Raw genomic sequence first — 17203 nt, 5'->3', positions numbered from 1 at the left:
GGGCGTATTCACACCTGCCATATTTGTTCCACTTTATACGTTTCCCCCTTGGTCTGGAACCTTTGTGCAGGTGTGAATAAACACAAGCGAATTCTGGTGTGCACCAAACAGCGACCTACTTTTTGAGGTGCTCTCGGTCCGCTTCCAAATGGACTCAGTGTGGTTCGTTTGTGGTGGATTTGTGGTGGAAATATGAACCGGCCTCGATCCGACTTGACAAGTCAATATCCCATGCCTTATCACGATAGTGAATGCTGTATGTCATACCTGATGTGCTGTCTTCAATATAAAAGACAACCCTCCGACAGCGCATACAAAGGTCAACCAATAGGACTGCAGCTTGCAACGGCGCTCGCCATTGTCAACATTTATTCACGCGCACAAACCAATGTTTACCGAAGCTTCAGAGCATGATTCAACAGAACGTTGGCATGTTTACGTATAACCTTTAGTAGAAGCATAACATAACGTTATGTTGCCTGCTAGCGAACTGTTTTAAAAGTACATGAACATACTGTACCTCAAGCTCTCCTTGAATGGACAGTCCAAAACGTCCCCTCCCAAGCACCCAATGACAACACCCCATTTTTTCCTCTTTTTGATTTTTACCAACATAATACATTGCCACGGTCCACTGTTGTCATCATGGTAACAGTTGTAGCACAACTTTTGCTGAATGAGCAGTTCTTTGTTATGTTAATGAGCCTGTATTATATTAACTGGAGGCTTAACACAGGAATGTCAGGTTACACCGTCCTTGCAGCGTGTACTTCCGGGTCTGTGCTCATTATTTTCTGTCCAATGGGAACGATTGTCACACACCCAACGATAAAAATAAAGCCCGCTTTTGGTCCGGACGAAACAAGCAGACCAATGGACTTTCCTGGTGTGAATACACCCTAAGAAACCGTGAATTCAGTTTGTATGTGAGATATTGACTTCCCGGTCAATTCTGCTAACCACATTAGACCGACAGGGCGTCCACTTTTTAAGCAAGCCTCAGAAATTCTTGAGAGTATATATTTTCTCAGTACAAGGTGAGTTACTCTAATAGAACATTAATATTATGTTGATACAGAGCAGACTAGCCAAAATAACCCAATTTGACCCAGTTATAATTTGGCCAGCTGTGGGTCATGACCGGAAGAACAAGATCCCGGATACAAGTGGCCGAAATGAGTTTCCTCCGCAGGGTGTTTGGGCTCTCCCTTAGAAATAGGGTGAGAAGCTCGGTCATCCGGGAGGATCTCAGAGTAGACCTGCTGCTCCTCCACATCGAGAGGAGCCAGATGAGGTGGCTCGGGCATCTGATTCGGATGCCTCCCGGACGCCTCCCCGGTGAGGTGTTCCGGGCACGTCCCAGGGACAACCCAGGACACACTGGAGAGACTACGTCTTTCGGCTGGCCTCGGAACGCCTCGGGAGCCCCCCCGGAAGAGCTGGATGAAGTAGCTGGGGAGAGGGAAGTCTGGGCGTCCCTGTTAAAGCTACTGCCCCCACGACCTGACCTCGGAAAAGCGGTAGAAAATGGATGGATGGATAATTTGGCAGATTATCTGATGTAAAAAGGCCAATGCCAATATGTGTCAAAATGCCGAATATCAGCCTCAATAGTCGTCCCAGCCGATAATCGGTATATCACTCGCAACATTCCTAATGCATGTATTTCAAAACAGCACCTACTTCGAAAAAGTGTGACAACGCCAGAGAGGAAAGCGTGCCGAAGTGCAGGTTAAACTCCGACAATGCGGATTTTGAACGCTGCTTCTGTCGAGTCCCCTCAAAAATCTACGCTCTCTACCTAACAAAATGGATGAGCTTCATCTCCTCACAAAGACCAGTAAAGAGTTTGCATGTTCTGCTGCCCTTTGCTTGAGGCTTCAGGCCACTTGGCTTTGTGAATGCATTCCCAATGACACCGTACTGCTTGGAACTAAACAAACGGACCTCGACACGAAGCTTTCGGGGAAAACAAAAGTTTGCGGAATATGCTTCTACATCAATGAAAAATGGTGTACTGATGTCACAGAGCTCAGCACACATTGCACCCCGGACTTGGAGTCACTGGTTTTGAACTGTAAGAAATCAGCTAACAAAAGAAATCAACATTGCAAAGAGAACTTATGCAGCTGGGAAACCAGGTTTGCTGCTAATGACTCTACATCAGTTTGTTGAGGATTACAATCACTGACCAATTACAATAAACAATTACAATAAAGGACTGGCTGACAACTTGAATACCTTTACTGCAGATATGAAAACCATTGACCATTCACAAACCTGATGTGAAACGTGTCTTTAAACAACAGAAGATCAACAAAGTGGCAGGCCCGGAGAGTGTGTTCTCCTTCTGCTTGAAAGTCTGCACGGAACAACTCGCCCCGGTTTTCACACAGATCTTCAATAGAACTTTGAAATTGTGTGAAGTCCGATCCTGCCTCAAATGCTCCACCATCATCACAGTCCCCAAGAAACCTGCAATTTCAGGACTGAATGACTACAGACCTGTCGCTCTGACATCTCTGGTCATGAAGTCGTGCTGGACCACCTCAATCGCGTCACAGCACCCAAGCTGGACCCCCTGCTGTTTGTCTATCGAGCAAACAGGTCTGTGGATGATGCAGACAATATGGGACTGCACTTCCTCCTGGAACACCTTGACAGCACAGGTACCTATGTGAGGATCCTGTTCTAGGACTTCAGGACTGCATTCAACACCAGCATCCCCGAACTCCTCTCCTCCAAGCTTCTCCAGCTCAACGTCTCGCCTGCCATCTGCCATTGGATTCACGGCTTCCTGATAGGCAGGACACAGCAGATGGAGCTGAACACGCCCAAGACGGTAGGAACGTCAGGAAACATCCTCCATGACAGCTGCCCCTCCTGCTGGCCAACTGCCCTTTGTCAACCGTCGAGACCTGCAAGTTCCTGGAAATTACAGTTTCTCGGGACCTGAAGAGGGAGACCAACATCAACTCATCCTCAAAAAGGCCGAGCAGAGGATGTATTTCCTCAGAATCAGAATCATAATCATCTTTATTTGCCAAGTATGTCCAAGTATGTCCAAAAAAACACACAAAGAATTTGTCTCCGGTAGTTGGACCTGCTCGAGTACGACAATTGCCTGATGCACTTTTGAGACATAAATACATTGACAAAAAAAAGTCACTGAATGTCTCCAAAGACGAACGAAAAACACAAAAACAAAAACAATACTAGAGAGCGCGTAACCGAGGCGACCACACTGGTAGGCGCCATCTTGGAAAATGTTGTTCACTGTATCCCATTCCGTCCATCCATTCTTTTTACTGCTTATCCTCACCAGGGTCGAGGGCTGCTGGATCCTATCCCAGCAATCTTCGGGCGGGAGGCGGGGTACACCCAGAACCGGTCGGCAGCCAATTGCAGGGCACATAGAAACAAACAACCATTCGTACTTACATTCACACCTACGGGCAATTTAGAGTTGTCAATCAACCTACCATGCATGTTTTTGGGATGTGAGAGGAAACCGGAGTGCCCGGAGAAAACTCATCCAGGCACGGGGAGAACATGCAAACTCCACACAGGCGGGGGAGATGTGGTAACCAGTTATCCACCGTGCCGGCCTGTATCCCATTGGAATACAGGAAGTCCTCGATTTACGAACGAGTTCCGTTCCTACGCTGGCAACGTAACACGAATTTCCGCGTAAGTCGGATTTCACCATTAAAGTCGAAATTTTCGGCGAAATACTTCTGTTACGGGTATCGTCCCACGTGATTGTGACAGCAAGCTCAATTTGTGTGGGCGTCTGCATCGACGTGCGAGTGAGACGGGACTGCGCAGGCGTCGTCCGGCGGGACTGTGAAGGAGGAAGGAGTGCGCCGGCGCGGGTGTGTAGCAAGTGTAGTGACGGCGACCGGGGAAGAGTAGCGATTAGCGGAGTACCCGTTGACGTTGAATGTGCAGAAGAGCTAATAAAGCCATTAAAGCAGCAAATCGGTGCTTTCTTGCCTTTATTGTTGCCACCACCCAGCTCAGCTGTGCAACGAGAGAAGGGAATTAACCCCTGCATCTCCCAACCATGGTCAGGTGACCGTAGCAGGAAAGGTTAACACTTCGAATAAAGAAACTAAAATACATTAAAATACAAAAATAAGATGCAGTACTTACCATTACTGCTGAGAGTGTGAAAAAAGGAGGGCAAAAAAGGCAAAGATACTCCCGCCCCACAAAAACGGACAAGCACTATGCGCTAGCTAAGCAGAAACACTATGGCGCTGGGACAAAATGGCGGACGAGGCACGGGCGTCGTAAAGTCGAAACGTCGTAGGTCGAGTGCGTCGTAACTCGAGTGCATCGTAACTCAAGGACTTCCTGTACATTAATCATACAAAGCATGTAGAGGACTGGTTCAGATCATCAGGATGTTGCTTCGGGATGCAGAAGGACATCTTGGCCAAGGAGCAAAGTGAATGTCCATCCATCCATTTTCTGAGCCACTTTTCCTCACTAGGGTCGCGGGCGTGCTGGAGCCTATCCCAGCTGTCATCGGGCAGGAGGCGGGGTACATCCTGAACTGGTTGCCAGCCAATCGCAGGTCACATAGAAACAAACAACCATTCGCACTCACAGTCATGCCTACGGGCAATTTAGAGTCTCCAATTAATGCATGTTTTTTGGGATGTGGGAGGAAACCGGAGTGCCCGGTGAAAACCCACGCAGACACGGGGAGAACATGCAAACTCCACACAGGCGGGGGACGGGGATTGAACCCGGGTCCTCAGAACTGTGAGGCTGACGCTCTAACCAGTCGGCCACTGTGCCGCCCAAAGTGAATGTAAAGGTCCATCATACAAGGTTGTGGCCGCTTTTCCTTTCGGCTTGTCCCTTTAAGGGTCGCCACAGCGCGTCATCCTTTTCCATGTAAGCCTATCTCCTGCATCCTCCTCTCGAACACCAACTGCCATCATGTCTTCCCTCACGACATCCATCAACCTTCTCTTTGGTCTTCCTCTAGCTCTCTTGCCTGGCTGGTCCATCCTCATCATCCTTTTACCAATATACTCACTATTTCGCCTCTGGACGTGTCCAAGCCATCAAAATCTGCTCTCTATAACTTTGTCTCCAAAACATCGAACCTTGGCTGTCCCTCTGATGAGCTCATTTCTAATTGTATCCAACCTGGTAACTCCGAGAGCGAAACTCAACATCTTCATTTCCGCCACCTCCAGCTCTGCTTCCTGTTGTCTCTTCAGTCCCACTGTCTCTAATCCGTACATCATGGCCTCACCACTGTTTTATAAAGTTTGCCCTTCATCCTCTTCTGTCTCTTCCATCACATAACACAGCTGACACCTTCCTTCACCCGTTCCAACCTGCTTGGACTCGTTTCTTCACTTCCTGACCACACTCACCATTGCTCTTGACAGTTGACCCCAAGTATTTAAAGTCCTCCACCCTTGCTATCTCTTCTCCCTGTAGCCTCACTCTTCCCCCACCACCCCTCTCATTCATGCACATATATTATGTCTTACTTCGGCTAATTTTCATTCCTCTGCTTTCCAGTGCATGCCTCCATCGTTCTAGCTGTTCCTCCACCTGCTCCCTGCTTTCACTGCAGATCACAATGTCATCTGCAAACATCATGGTCCACGGGGATTCCAGTCTAACCTCATATGTCAGCCTATCCATTACCACTGCAAACAGGAAGGGGCTCCCTGATGCAGTCCCACCTCCACCTTAAATTCGTCTGTCACACCTCCAGCACACCTCACTACTGTTCTGCTGCCCTCGTACATGTCCTGTATTATTCTAACATACTTCTCTGCCACTCCAGACTTCTGCATGCAGTACCACAGTTCCTCTCTGGGTACTCTGTAATAGGCTTTCTCTAGATCTACAAAGACATAATGTAGCTCCTTCTGACCTTCTCTGTACTTTCCCATCAACATCCTTAAGGCAAATAATGCATCTGTGGTACTCTTTCTAGGCATGAAACCATACTGTTGAGTCAACAGTCTAGCCTCCACTACTCTTTCCCATAACTTCATTGTGTGGCTCATGAACTTTATTCCTCTGTAGTTCCCACAGCTCTGCACATCACCCTTGTTCTTAAAAATGAGCACCAGGACACTTTTCCTCCATTCCTCAGGCATCTTCTCAGGCGCTAGAATTCTCTTGAACAAGCTGGTCAAAAACTCCACAGCCACCTCTCCTAGATGCTTCCATACATCCACAGGAATGTCATCAGGACCAACTGCCTTTCCTTTCCATCATCCTCTTTAATGCTTTTCTAAATCCCCCCTTACTAATCATTGCCACGTCCTGGTCCACCACACTTGTCTCTTCTACTCTCCCTTCTCTCTCATTTTCCTCATTCATCAACTCCTCGAAGTGTTCTTTCCGTCTATCAAGCACACTACTGGCACCAGTCAACATATTTACATCTCTATCCTTAATCACCCTAACCTGCTGCACATCCTTCCCATCTCTATCCCTCTGTCTGGCCAACCTGTAGAGATCATTTTCTCCTTCTTTAGTGTCCAACCTGGCATACATGTCATCATATGCCTCTTGTTTGGCCTTTGCCACCTCTACCTTTGCCCTATGTCGTATCTCAATGTATTCCTTTCGCCTCTCCTCGGTCCTCTCAGTGTCCCACTTCTTCTTAGCTAACCTTATCCTTGTATGATTTCCTGTACTGTGAGGTTCCACCACCAAGTCTCCTTCTCTCCTTTCCTGCCAAAAGATACACCAAGTACTCTCCTGCCTGCCTCTCTGATCACCTTGCCTGCAGTGGTCCAGTCTTCTGGAAGCTCCTCCTGTTCAGCGAGAGCCTGTCTCAACTCTTCCCGAAAAGCTGCACAACACTCGTCCTGTCTCGGCTTCCACCACATGGTTCTCTGCTTTGTCTTCCTAATCTTCCTCCCCACCACCCGAGTCATCTTACACACCACCATCCTATGCTGTCTAGCCACACTCTCCCCTACCACTACCTTGCAGTCAGTAACCTCCTTCAGATTACATCGTCTGCACAAGATGTAATCCACCAGCGTGCTTCTACCTCCGCTCTTGTAGGTCACCCCATGTTCCTGCCTCTTTAGGAAAAAAGTGTTCACTACAGCCATTTGCATCCTTTTTGCAATGTCTAGCACCATCTGTCCCTCCAAGTTCCTTTCCTGGATACCGTACTTACCCATCACTTCTTCATCACCCCTATTTCCTTTACCAACATGTCCATTACAATCTGCACCAATCACGATTCCCTCTGTCTGGAATGCTCAGAACTACTTCGTCTAGCTCTTTCCAGAATTTCTCTTTCACCTCAAGGTCACATCCTACCTGTGGGGCATAGCCACTAATCACATTATACATAACACCCTCAATTTCAAGTTTCAGCCTCATCACTTGATCTGAAACTCTTTTCACCTCTAAGACATTCTTAGCCAACTCTTCTTTTAAAATAACCTGACTCCATTTCTCTTCCCATCGACACCATGGTAAAATAATTGAAAACCTGCCCCTTAACTTCTAGCCTTACTGCCTTTCCACCTGGTCTCCTGGACACACAATATATCAACCTTTCCCTGTTAACCAACTCCCGATTTCCTTATTCAAAGTGGTGGTCTCAAAATGAAAGAACATAAAACTCATGTTCAAGCGGTCACTGATGGTGTAGTGATTCACTCGCCGGACTTCTATGCAGACAGCGTGGGTTCAACTCCCATTCAGTGCCTGTGTGAAATTTCCTTTTGTCTACTCCTGCATATATGTACCTTGGGATATGTGTCCAGGGTGTAGTTAGCCTTTTGCCTGAACTCAGCTCCCCCCAACTCTGAAAGCTAACACAAGATTCATGGTTTGTCCACATTATTGTAGATCTTTTTAATTATTTTACATAATCCACAGTACCAAAACAGATTTTTTTGTTTTTGTGTTTGTACAACGTAATTATAACAAATTGATGGTGTCTCTTGTCAATTGGTTCAAGGGTTGCTGAAACCAACTCCCCCACTAGACTACACTCGTGTGTGTGTGTGTGTGTGTGTGTGTGTGTGTGTGTTTGTGTGTGTGTGTGGTATACTGTGGTGCCACTGTTTGTATGTTTTGAAAAATTTGTTTTGAAAAAGGCATTTTAGCTTAATTTTGTACAGAACTCAAGATTAACTATTAGGTTCATAATTTTTGTTATTGGGTTATCAGTAGTTTACAAACATTCCCACACAATAATTACACAGTAAGGCAACACTCTAGGTGTCTACTGTCTGCAGGGTTGGCTGAAAAAGAACCCTAAACATTTTGAATAAGATGGAACACAACAGGCAGGGTCCTGAGTGTTTTTTTGAGTGGTGGCCCTGTAGGGTCACCATGAGCCAAGTTGTGGTGGCCCTGTTAGAACCGGTACCGGCTCCATATATTCATGATATCATATGAAAAGTATGAAGTATGAACAAAAAGTATGCAGTATGAATGAATGTAAGTATTTCATATTTTGCATCTTTATACTGTATTATTTAAGCCTTCGGGTAGTATAAAATCCCATTAAATATTTATTAACATTTGACAACCCAACCACTAATACTGGAAAAGTTGCAAAATGGCAGATCAAAGCCCAGTGATTTGATTATGTATTGTGACATAAGTGATCAGATGGACCGTTGATTGTAATTAACTGGAATTAAAAAAATGCTTTCACTCCCATCATTCTTCTTGATATACAGTATGTCAACTTTTATGGATGAACCACACAGGTTGAGTATGAGGGTTACAAACGACAACACAAATATTCAAGGACAAGCATCTACCTGTTACATGGTCCAAGTGATCTCAGAACCAAACGTGTAACTACAGTAAAGAGTTAGCACCTCTGAAAAATACTGCAATACTGAATTTAAAATACTGATACTTGATAATGCAGCCGGCGGCACAGTGACCGACTGGTTAGCATCCGCCTCACAGTTCTGAGGTCTCGGGTTCAAATCTGACCTTCCTGTACGGAGTTTGAATGTTCTCCCCGTGCCTGCGTGGGTTTTCTCCAGGTACTCTGGTTTCATCCCACATGCCAAAAACGTGCATGCTATGTTGATTGAAGACTCTAAATTGCCTGTTGGTGTGAATGTGAGTGCGAATGGTTGTTTTTCTTCAGTATTCGTGACCTGTGATTTGCTTGTGACCAGTCCAGGGTGTACCCCGCCTCTCGCCCTAAGTCAGCTGAGTTAGATACCAGTACGCCCGCGACTTTACTAAGGATAAGCGGTTGAGCGAATGGATGCACGGATAATGCAGCCATGAATCTGTCTTTTTGCCTCATAGTCATTCCGAAATTATTTTCTCACTTCGGGAGAATGAGTCACCTGGACAGTCTGGTGCATTACTCTTGCTGCTTTTGTTCTTATTAATCACTCTAAAGTCACAAAGATTGCACTGTGTTGCTACAGCAATAGTGTCTTTGCAGGAAATGAGAGTTGGAAATAGGAAAAGGAAGTGGTCACATATGACACAACCATTTTTGCAATGTCAATATGCTTGCATCTCAGCCTCCACCTTAAGATCACTTTCACACACATAATAAATATGTGTGTGAAAGTGATGTGTTTTTTTTTCTCTGTGTTTTAAGCTAGCAATTGTTTGATAGTTCGAGAACCAGCCTGCTGCTGCCAAGTCATACATATAGAGTTTATACAACATACATATATTGTGTTTTACAAAAATACGGTAACAATATTTATAATTTCATATGTACCTGTGGATGATATAGATATGCGCACATTTTCCATCGCCAAAATGCACGAGAGCAGTGAATGGTGGAAATTGAAGAAGCCCCTCAATTATACGGTGAACGTGGCAAAGTACAGATCCAGACTTTATTTATTTGTTTATCTTGTTCAAGCCATTGCTTACGAGAAGAATTTAACCTGGCATGCAAAAAATAGTAAACCAATGGTAAAATGGTTTGATCGATTTAATTGGATAAAACTAAAAAATTTAAAAAATTAAAAAAAACAAAAAAATGTGTATGCAAGAATGTGTCGATTTCATTGTATATATTTGTTAAATTTGTACTGGCCCGGTCGGGTTAGAGTCCGACCGGGCCGTGGTTGCCCGGCAGAGTTCCCTGTGACCCCAGGCCATCGGGCCACCGTTAATGTCGGCTCCTGATACTGTAGGTCAACTGTACATAGTCATTTTAAGCTATTTTCAGTTTACGCACAACCCAATCCAGAGACATGGGGTCAAGGGTCAAATTTATGTTTTCGGTTGTTTTTTACTTACTCCGCATACTTTGCTCACTGTTAATTTATGATGAATTGGATCTTTCAAATCAAACCAAACCTTAATTCGAAACTAAAGTAAACAAAATACCCATGGTAAAATGAAGTTAAAACTAAAGTAAAGAAATAAAATATTTGCTTTAAGATTAAAACAATAAATAAATAGCCTTCCCCTATATAGGTTATGGATGACCAATGAAACATTTCCTCACCATAACATAAAAACACTTAATGCTGCTTTTGCACGCTTTGATCTGGCCAACAGAGTCTGGTCAGTATTACGGGGCTTCCGCTAAGGCAACGTTCTGGGAGGAGCTCGAACACACATCGCACAGTGCTGGTAACTGAGCAAGAAAAGTAGCTGAACTTGTGTTTTATTCTGCACAAACACATAAATGCAAAAGCACATCCTGTTCCCACATGAAAAGGGGATAAAAAGTGCCTGATTTGCTTTGAAGGAACACAGTTGCTTTTCTGATATTACACCTTGCTTTCCACGCGACCTGATCCCTGTTACCACCTAAGTAGAGCTGCTCTATCAGCTTTTGCTTGGTACTCATTGAAGTGCAGGGGAGTTTGATATGCTGCTGGTCACTGATAAACCAAGGCCAAAGTAACCCAGATGAAAGAAAAGTGGCAAAATCGATGTACTGCATCTTGCGCACTTTAAAAAAATAAAATAAAACCAAAACTTACATGTTCTGTTAAGGACAAATCATTCCAGTTTACTGCAAAATGGGCGCTGCGGGACGGAAATATAATCAAAATGAGCCCGACATTCCTGGCAATGAATGAGCTGTGGCCATCATAACAGCAAAGTTAGAACGCCCACTGCTTCATGCATCCGGGCTTTTGGACACCTTGCTGCATTGTGAAGTCCCACCCACCCAAGTGTTTCATCAATCCTCCCAGCGAGTGCCGTAGCTTGGCCAAGAGCAATGAGAACCTGCTGCACACTCACCCAAGATGTAATTTTGCACTCCGGGGTTCAACAGGTGAATGTCAGAGATCCAGAGCAGAATTTTTCCTGGAACTGTTTTGGAAGCCGCCACAGATGCAAGATTATTTTTCTTTGTTGCTGGTATTGATTTATCCACCAGCCCACCATATAATATATCAAATCACGGGGGGGGCATTAAAAGGAATGACCTGACAGGAAGGCATGGCTATCTCTACCAACTGTAACATTCCACTGGCTCTGCTCACTCCCCTGTCTTCACAAGGCAGTAGAACATGCCCTGAATAACACTAATTAGCTCCAGGAACATTCCTTTTGGGCATCCTAAAAGTGCAAGCATGTTTCGTTCCAAGCCCACACGTTTAAACGCATATACTTTTAGTTGAATTTGGAGAGGTCCAGAAGTGAACTGACAAAGGCAACCAATGCTGTCCATAGCAAGATGCATTCACTGTGGAATGACGCGCCTTCAGCACTTGCTTGTGTATTCTGCGTCCAATTGAAGAACTCAGAGTTGACCCGCAGCCAGAACATTTGGATAGATAGACTAAAATATGTGTGTGTATTTATGAGGGTGGGAAAGTGAGAAATCAAGGGTGTGTATGTTTGGGGTTCATAGAAAGTGTGTAGATGTGTGCGAGAAAGAGGTGGGGAGTGGAAAAACACACAAAAGAAAGTGTTGAAATGTTTTGTGTCTGATCGCACAGGAGGCTTAAACCTCTGGAGGTGAGGGCCAGAGCTGGTGCTTGGAGACTAAATACAACAAAACCCATCTGGGACTCTATGTTAGATAACTGAGCCAGTGCAGATAATCAATACTGTTTGTTCAGGAAGGAAACGAGGGACATTCGGTGTCATATGGTCTTGCGTGCAGGATGAATTGGAGACAGGGCCAGACATGATGGAGGAGGTTGCAATGAGGGACTCAGAAAATATCAAGTTTCTCTGCACAGCTGCTCGGGCCTGGAGACAGTGGGAAACATCTATATTAACCTCTGCTCCACATGCAGCCCACTGCGGAGGAATGCAAGGAGAAAAAGGCACATAGGTGGGGAAAGAGTATGAATACATGCCTATGGTATGATTGGAGCGTGCAGTCCTGAGAGCTGGTGACACAATGCTGATGAAAGGCCCAAAACCTCTATGAAATCTCAATAAATTAATAATAGTTATGAATGTTCCTGCATGGCTCTTTTAACAACTGCAGGAATAACAGGCAGACATCCAAGTGCAGACTCCTAAGGGAGTGAAGAGGTGATATGGTGCCGCGCCAGGTGGTGCCCTGTCAGGTCACCAAGGTAACGCAGAAGCTACCTGCCGAGCAGAAGTTATTCACGGCCTCTCTGTCACCACACACTACAATCATTTCAGAATGAATTCAGCTATGCAAAATAGCACTTTGCAATAATAGCATAGAAGTGCAAGAACATTTTAGATATTTTTTTCGGGTCCTTTTTTGCGAAACATATCACATCTGGCAATGATTTCAGCAGCACAACATAGATGCTATTGTGTGATGACATGATCCATGATGATGACAAACTATTACTTTTTAAAAGGCTTGTTCTGAAAAACAAATCACCCACTGAGCGTACAGACACACAAGCTGCTTTCGTTTGTCAAGATCCCAAAACACAGAAACTTACTAGCAATGCCACACACATACATATAAACATAACGAGCAATTACAGATTAAAGTTACAATATACATTATGTACTGAACCACATTCAGTTCACATTGAGGGATATACACAACACAAAATGTACAGTTTGAGGCTTATTGAGCGTAAATCCTGGAGGATAACAGCTTAATAGGAAAATGTTTATAACAAACAATATAATAAAATCAGCTTCATCATCTCTTCAGATATTAAACGACAAATGATGACAACCATGACTGATGACTACATACACACTTAAGTATGTACTAAAATATAGAATATTAATGTGTTGCAGTAAAAGGCTGTAACACTCACCAATCACCACTCCCCCTCCCACGTAAACACAGGTGACCATGTTGGTTCTGTTTCGGTCATCCAGGATACAAATTGCAGATACAAGTCATACTACTTAACTATGACAGGAAATGTATCAATGTACTGAAATGTACTGTATCTCGGCATTTAAAATCTGAACTGAGTATGAAAGAGCATAACCAGACCCAAAGTAAATGAACTACAGTGCACCGTCTCAGCAGCACAGGCCAAAAGTCCTACAAACTGTAATTTGTTATGGAGGAAATGCTTAATAAATACTGAATTTTGCCTGAGCACTAATGCTCCCATAGACGGCTGTGATTACTTTAAATACTAAGTAATTACAGACAGACCGACTGATAGATAGATATGTCAGCAAGAATTGATTTTGATTATGAGCTATATCCAAATAATGAATCTGAACCCATATACATTTTTTGAACATGGACATCATTCTTGACAGCTTCTGCTAAAATGAAATTTGAATTGTTGAAATAAATCTGCCGTTTTACGAGATGTCTGTATGTGCCACCGCAGAGGTATGCTTTGCAAACGCCCTCCTTTAGCTTCATGTGCAACAAGCATGACGTATTTGGGTGGCCCAGGCTGCGTGCGTAGTGCTGTGCATTCTCAACGTATGCTGTAAGCCATTTACACAGCTGGCCTTTCAAATGGAGGTGACTCAGCGAGAGGACGTCCCTGGATGGGGGGTCTGTCCCAAAGCCCCCACCAACCCTAGCTGGCCTCTCACGCAAGCAGACAAGAAAGAATTCTAGCTCCTCTGGGTGACAATCCAAAAAATTATATGGAAGAACAACTAGGATTTTGAGGAATATACTTTTGTATTATTGTAAGTAAATACAGCTTCATTGTCTCGTCAGTGTATTTACTCTGACACTAATAGTATAAACCAGTGCATTAAAAGAGGCTTTTCAGGAAAGAGTAGGCTAATGCACCTTGGCACAGAGGCCTTGGAGACTTGCAGAGAGCCTAGGCAGTTTTTCAAATAAAAGCCACACTCATTCTACTCTCAGGCAACCTAAATAAAAATAAAAACCACAATGAGCAAATGTGGAAAGGAAGGAATTTGGAGAGGAAATGGACAATCCATCTGATTCTCCCTTATGCTCATGTGAAGGCAAAGAAATCAAGTGTACCTGCTGCTTTCAATCAAGCTGTCAGGAAACTGATGATACCACAAGGGGCAACAGAACTCAGTTGGCAGATGTAATTCATAAAGGAGGACAGAATATGTGCCTAAATAATCACAGCATAGCCAGACAGTTTCAAAGGTGCAGAGTGACTTACTGATTAACTCTTTAATATATGAATTATAATCGAATGTGACCAATGACACATTTTAGAATCACCATCGAGTTCAAGCGCCTCTCATCTGTCTCTCTCCTCCGAAAGCTCCCTTCTTCCCCGTCGCCTTGCCACATTCACCCTTGGCTGCACACTTTGCGAGGCCTTTTGACTTTCGGAGTCTTTGTGGTCAAATCCATCTGTGTTGCAGCCTGTCGAAAATAGTCACAATGCAGCAGCTCCCACTGTAATTACACAGTGCAGCGGAGGAGCCAGTGTCACCTCCCTCTCTCCTGCCAAGACGCTCCGACAATGATCTTTCCAGGAGTGTAATAGTGCAACTCTAAACTGCGCTTCAACGAGTTTAAGTTGACTTACGAACGTTTTACGTTGCACAGAAGTCCTTCTTGCATTAGAAACATATCGTCTTAGCATACAGATTCATTGTGTGACCTCCTGATTCAATTGAGCGCGGCTCATAGTTGAATGCCATTGTCTTGGGTACTCATAGGGGCGCCTCTGAACCAAACTTTGAAGGGAGCACCCGCTGCACTTTGATCCCATTGTGCTGTTGACTCTTTCATTCTTTAGATAACACGTGGTGGACATAGCAGCGCCAGCACCTGAACATTAGCTGCTGCACAGCTGTTAAAGACAGAAGCGTGCAAACCGCATTTTGTGACAGTAATTCTGCCCTCCTCCAGTGTACACCGCCCAAAAATATGTTTGAGGGGTAGCACGAGGAAAGTGATCAGTCAAGCTGCTGATTTCGCTCCATATGCAGACTTGGGGGGGTGTCATTACTTGTTTGTGGAATCGGAACTGACACAACATTTAGTGGCCTGGCTGCAACCATCACGGAAATGTTTCTTTCGCGACGCATGCACGGAACTGATTTCTTGTGTTACGCTTAAAAAGTAAACACGCCAAGAGGCGATTATGTGAGGAGAAAACATCCTACCTAGATTAACAAAGCTCATGACCATGTCTGCATCATTCAGGAAGTTGTTGTCTTGCAGGCTGGCGATGGGGGGTGCCTGCGTGGTGAAGATGGGCTTGTAGGGATATGAGTACCTGTCCTCGTCTCCCTCCGTGGACATGGCGTTGTACAGGTCCAACATGAACATTGGGGCAGAGTTGTGCTTGCCGTGGAGGTGGGGTCGCGGCCGGTGAGGCAGCCCCAGGATGGATAGGATCTCCCGCTGCATCTCCCTGCGCTCCTGGCTCCTCAGTCGGCGGTGGATGAAGCTGGAGTGGAACTCGTTGTCCACGGAAAAGTTTGTAAAAGCCGTGTCGGCCACGACGCAGTAACTCCAAATCAAGAGCAGAGCGGGAGCGCGTCTATCCAAAAGCGGTGCCATAGCAAACAATGCCGTGCGTAAAGGTATTGGACGCTGTACGTTGCCAAACGCTCCAAAATGGTTATTGCACTTTTAGCAATCGTGTTCTATCCTGAATCAGCTGCCCTCATATTGATGGAAATTCTCCCGAATACAACATTAACTTCGACTCTTCCTCCTTATTGTTATCAGGCGCGCGTGGTCATCTGTCGCTCGTCCCCCTCACAACATGAGTTGGTGCAGACCAGTGGAAGCTGGCGCCTTTAACCAGGAGAGAACAACTTCTGCACGGAGCTGTGATGGGAGGAGCAGGAGAAAGAGATAAAGAGGGTGGCAGCTGAATGAAGACGTGGGATTTGGATTTGTACAGTACTGTATTTGCGTTTGTAATTTGTATTTGCGCTATAATTTTACACAATGTTGTGATCATTGTACTTGAGTGAAAGTTGGTGAAAACGGCATTGTATTAACTAATGACTTTGGCATTACGTATGTTCTTTCACTTGTTATAATAACAAATGGAACATGGTATGTTTTGAAGAATTCTGGTAATTTTATGGCGTTGGTCCCCCTTTTTAAGACCTTGGCCCTTTTGGGGATATGTCCATTTTTATGGACATATCCCCAATGTCCATGCTTTGTGGCAAAAACTCATATTTGACCAATTCCAAACTTTCTACTCTACTGTGGCAGGAAGTTTGTGACAAAGGCAGTGGTGAACAGCCCCAGATTTACAAAGGAGGGTTGCAGATGTTTGGCAGCTGCTTCCACGCTCCATCTGCCCCCAGTGCCCCAGCACCTCTTAAACACCAAACTTTTAAGGAGCGCCGCTGACCCTCTCGTGAGTTCTGTTCTCACTGACACAGTTGAATGTATTTCAGATGGCTGTTGCAGGACTAAACTCCTAAAACATTAGAGAGTGGAGTTTCAAAGGCTCCTCTTGAGATGTTTTAGGGCTGCAGCTCGCCAGAAGATTTTTATGACAATAAAATTAGAACTTCAATCGCACAGCAAGCAGGGCTGCCAGAGAGCTTTAGCTGTGATTGTAAACAGAGGGGGCGGCCAGAGAGGGTCTTCAAGTCCTGTCTACTTGGCTCACCTTCCCACCCTCTCAATATGGCTCTTCTTTTCGTCCTCAGAAAATGATTTGCTTCTCCTTTTCCAGTCACTGTTTAAAATGGCTGAAAGACTATATGGTTCATCCTCACTCATTTTGTTCATTTGTTCTTCAATTTGCTTTAAATAGTTGTCAGAAGTAGCGTACCTCATATAAACAGTTTTATCCAGTACCACCAAATGGCTGCAGATGTTTGAAGAGAACACACAGGACTTCAAGTGTCTTGCTATGTTATTCATATTTGTTTCACT

At 44.7% G+C, this 17203-nt stretch overlaps 1 protein-coding gene across 1 annotated transcript in view; it reads right to left on the bottom strand.

Annotated features, from left to right (window-relative positions):
- The window catches only part of bmp7b (bone morphogenetic protein 7b), a 51159-nt gene extending 35048 nt beyond the window's left edge, over positions 1 to 16111 (bottom strand). Inside the window, exon 1 of the mRNA XM_061689126.1 lies at positions 15457 to 16111. Coding sequence (XP_061545110.1) covers positions 15457 to 15856 — 400 coding nt within the window. The 5' untranslated portion in view covers positions 15857 to 16111. The remainder of the gene's footprint in view (positions 1 to 15456) is intronic.
- Positions 16112 to 17203: the final 1092 nt, after the last annotated feature.

This window comes from Phycodurus eques, chromosome 1 (assembly GCF_024500275.1).
Source record: "Phycodurus eques isolate BA_2022a chromosome 1, UOR_Pequ_1.1, whole genome shotgun sequence".
NCBI lineage: Eukaryota > Metazoa > Chordata > Actinopteri > Syngnathiformes > Syngnathidae > Phycodurus > Phycodurus eques.
The sequence above is the reverse complement of the archived record's forward strand: the minus strand, read 5'-3'. Positions and strand labels throughout refer to the sequence as shown.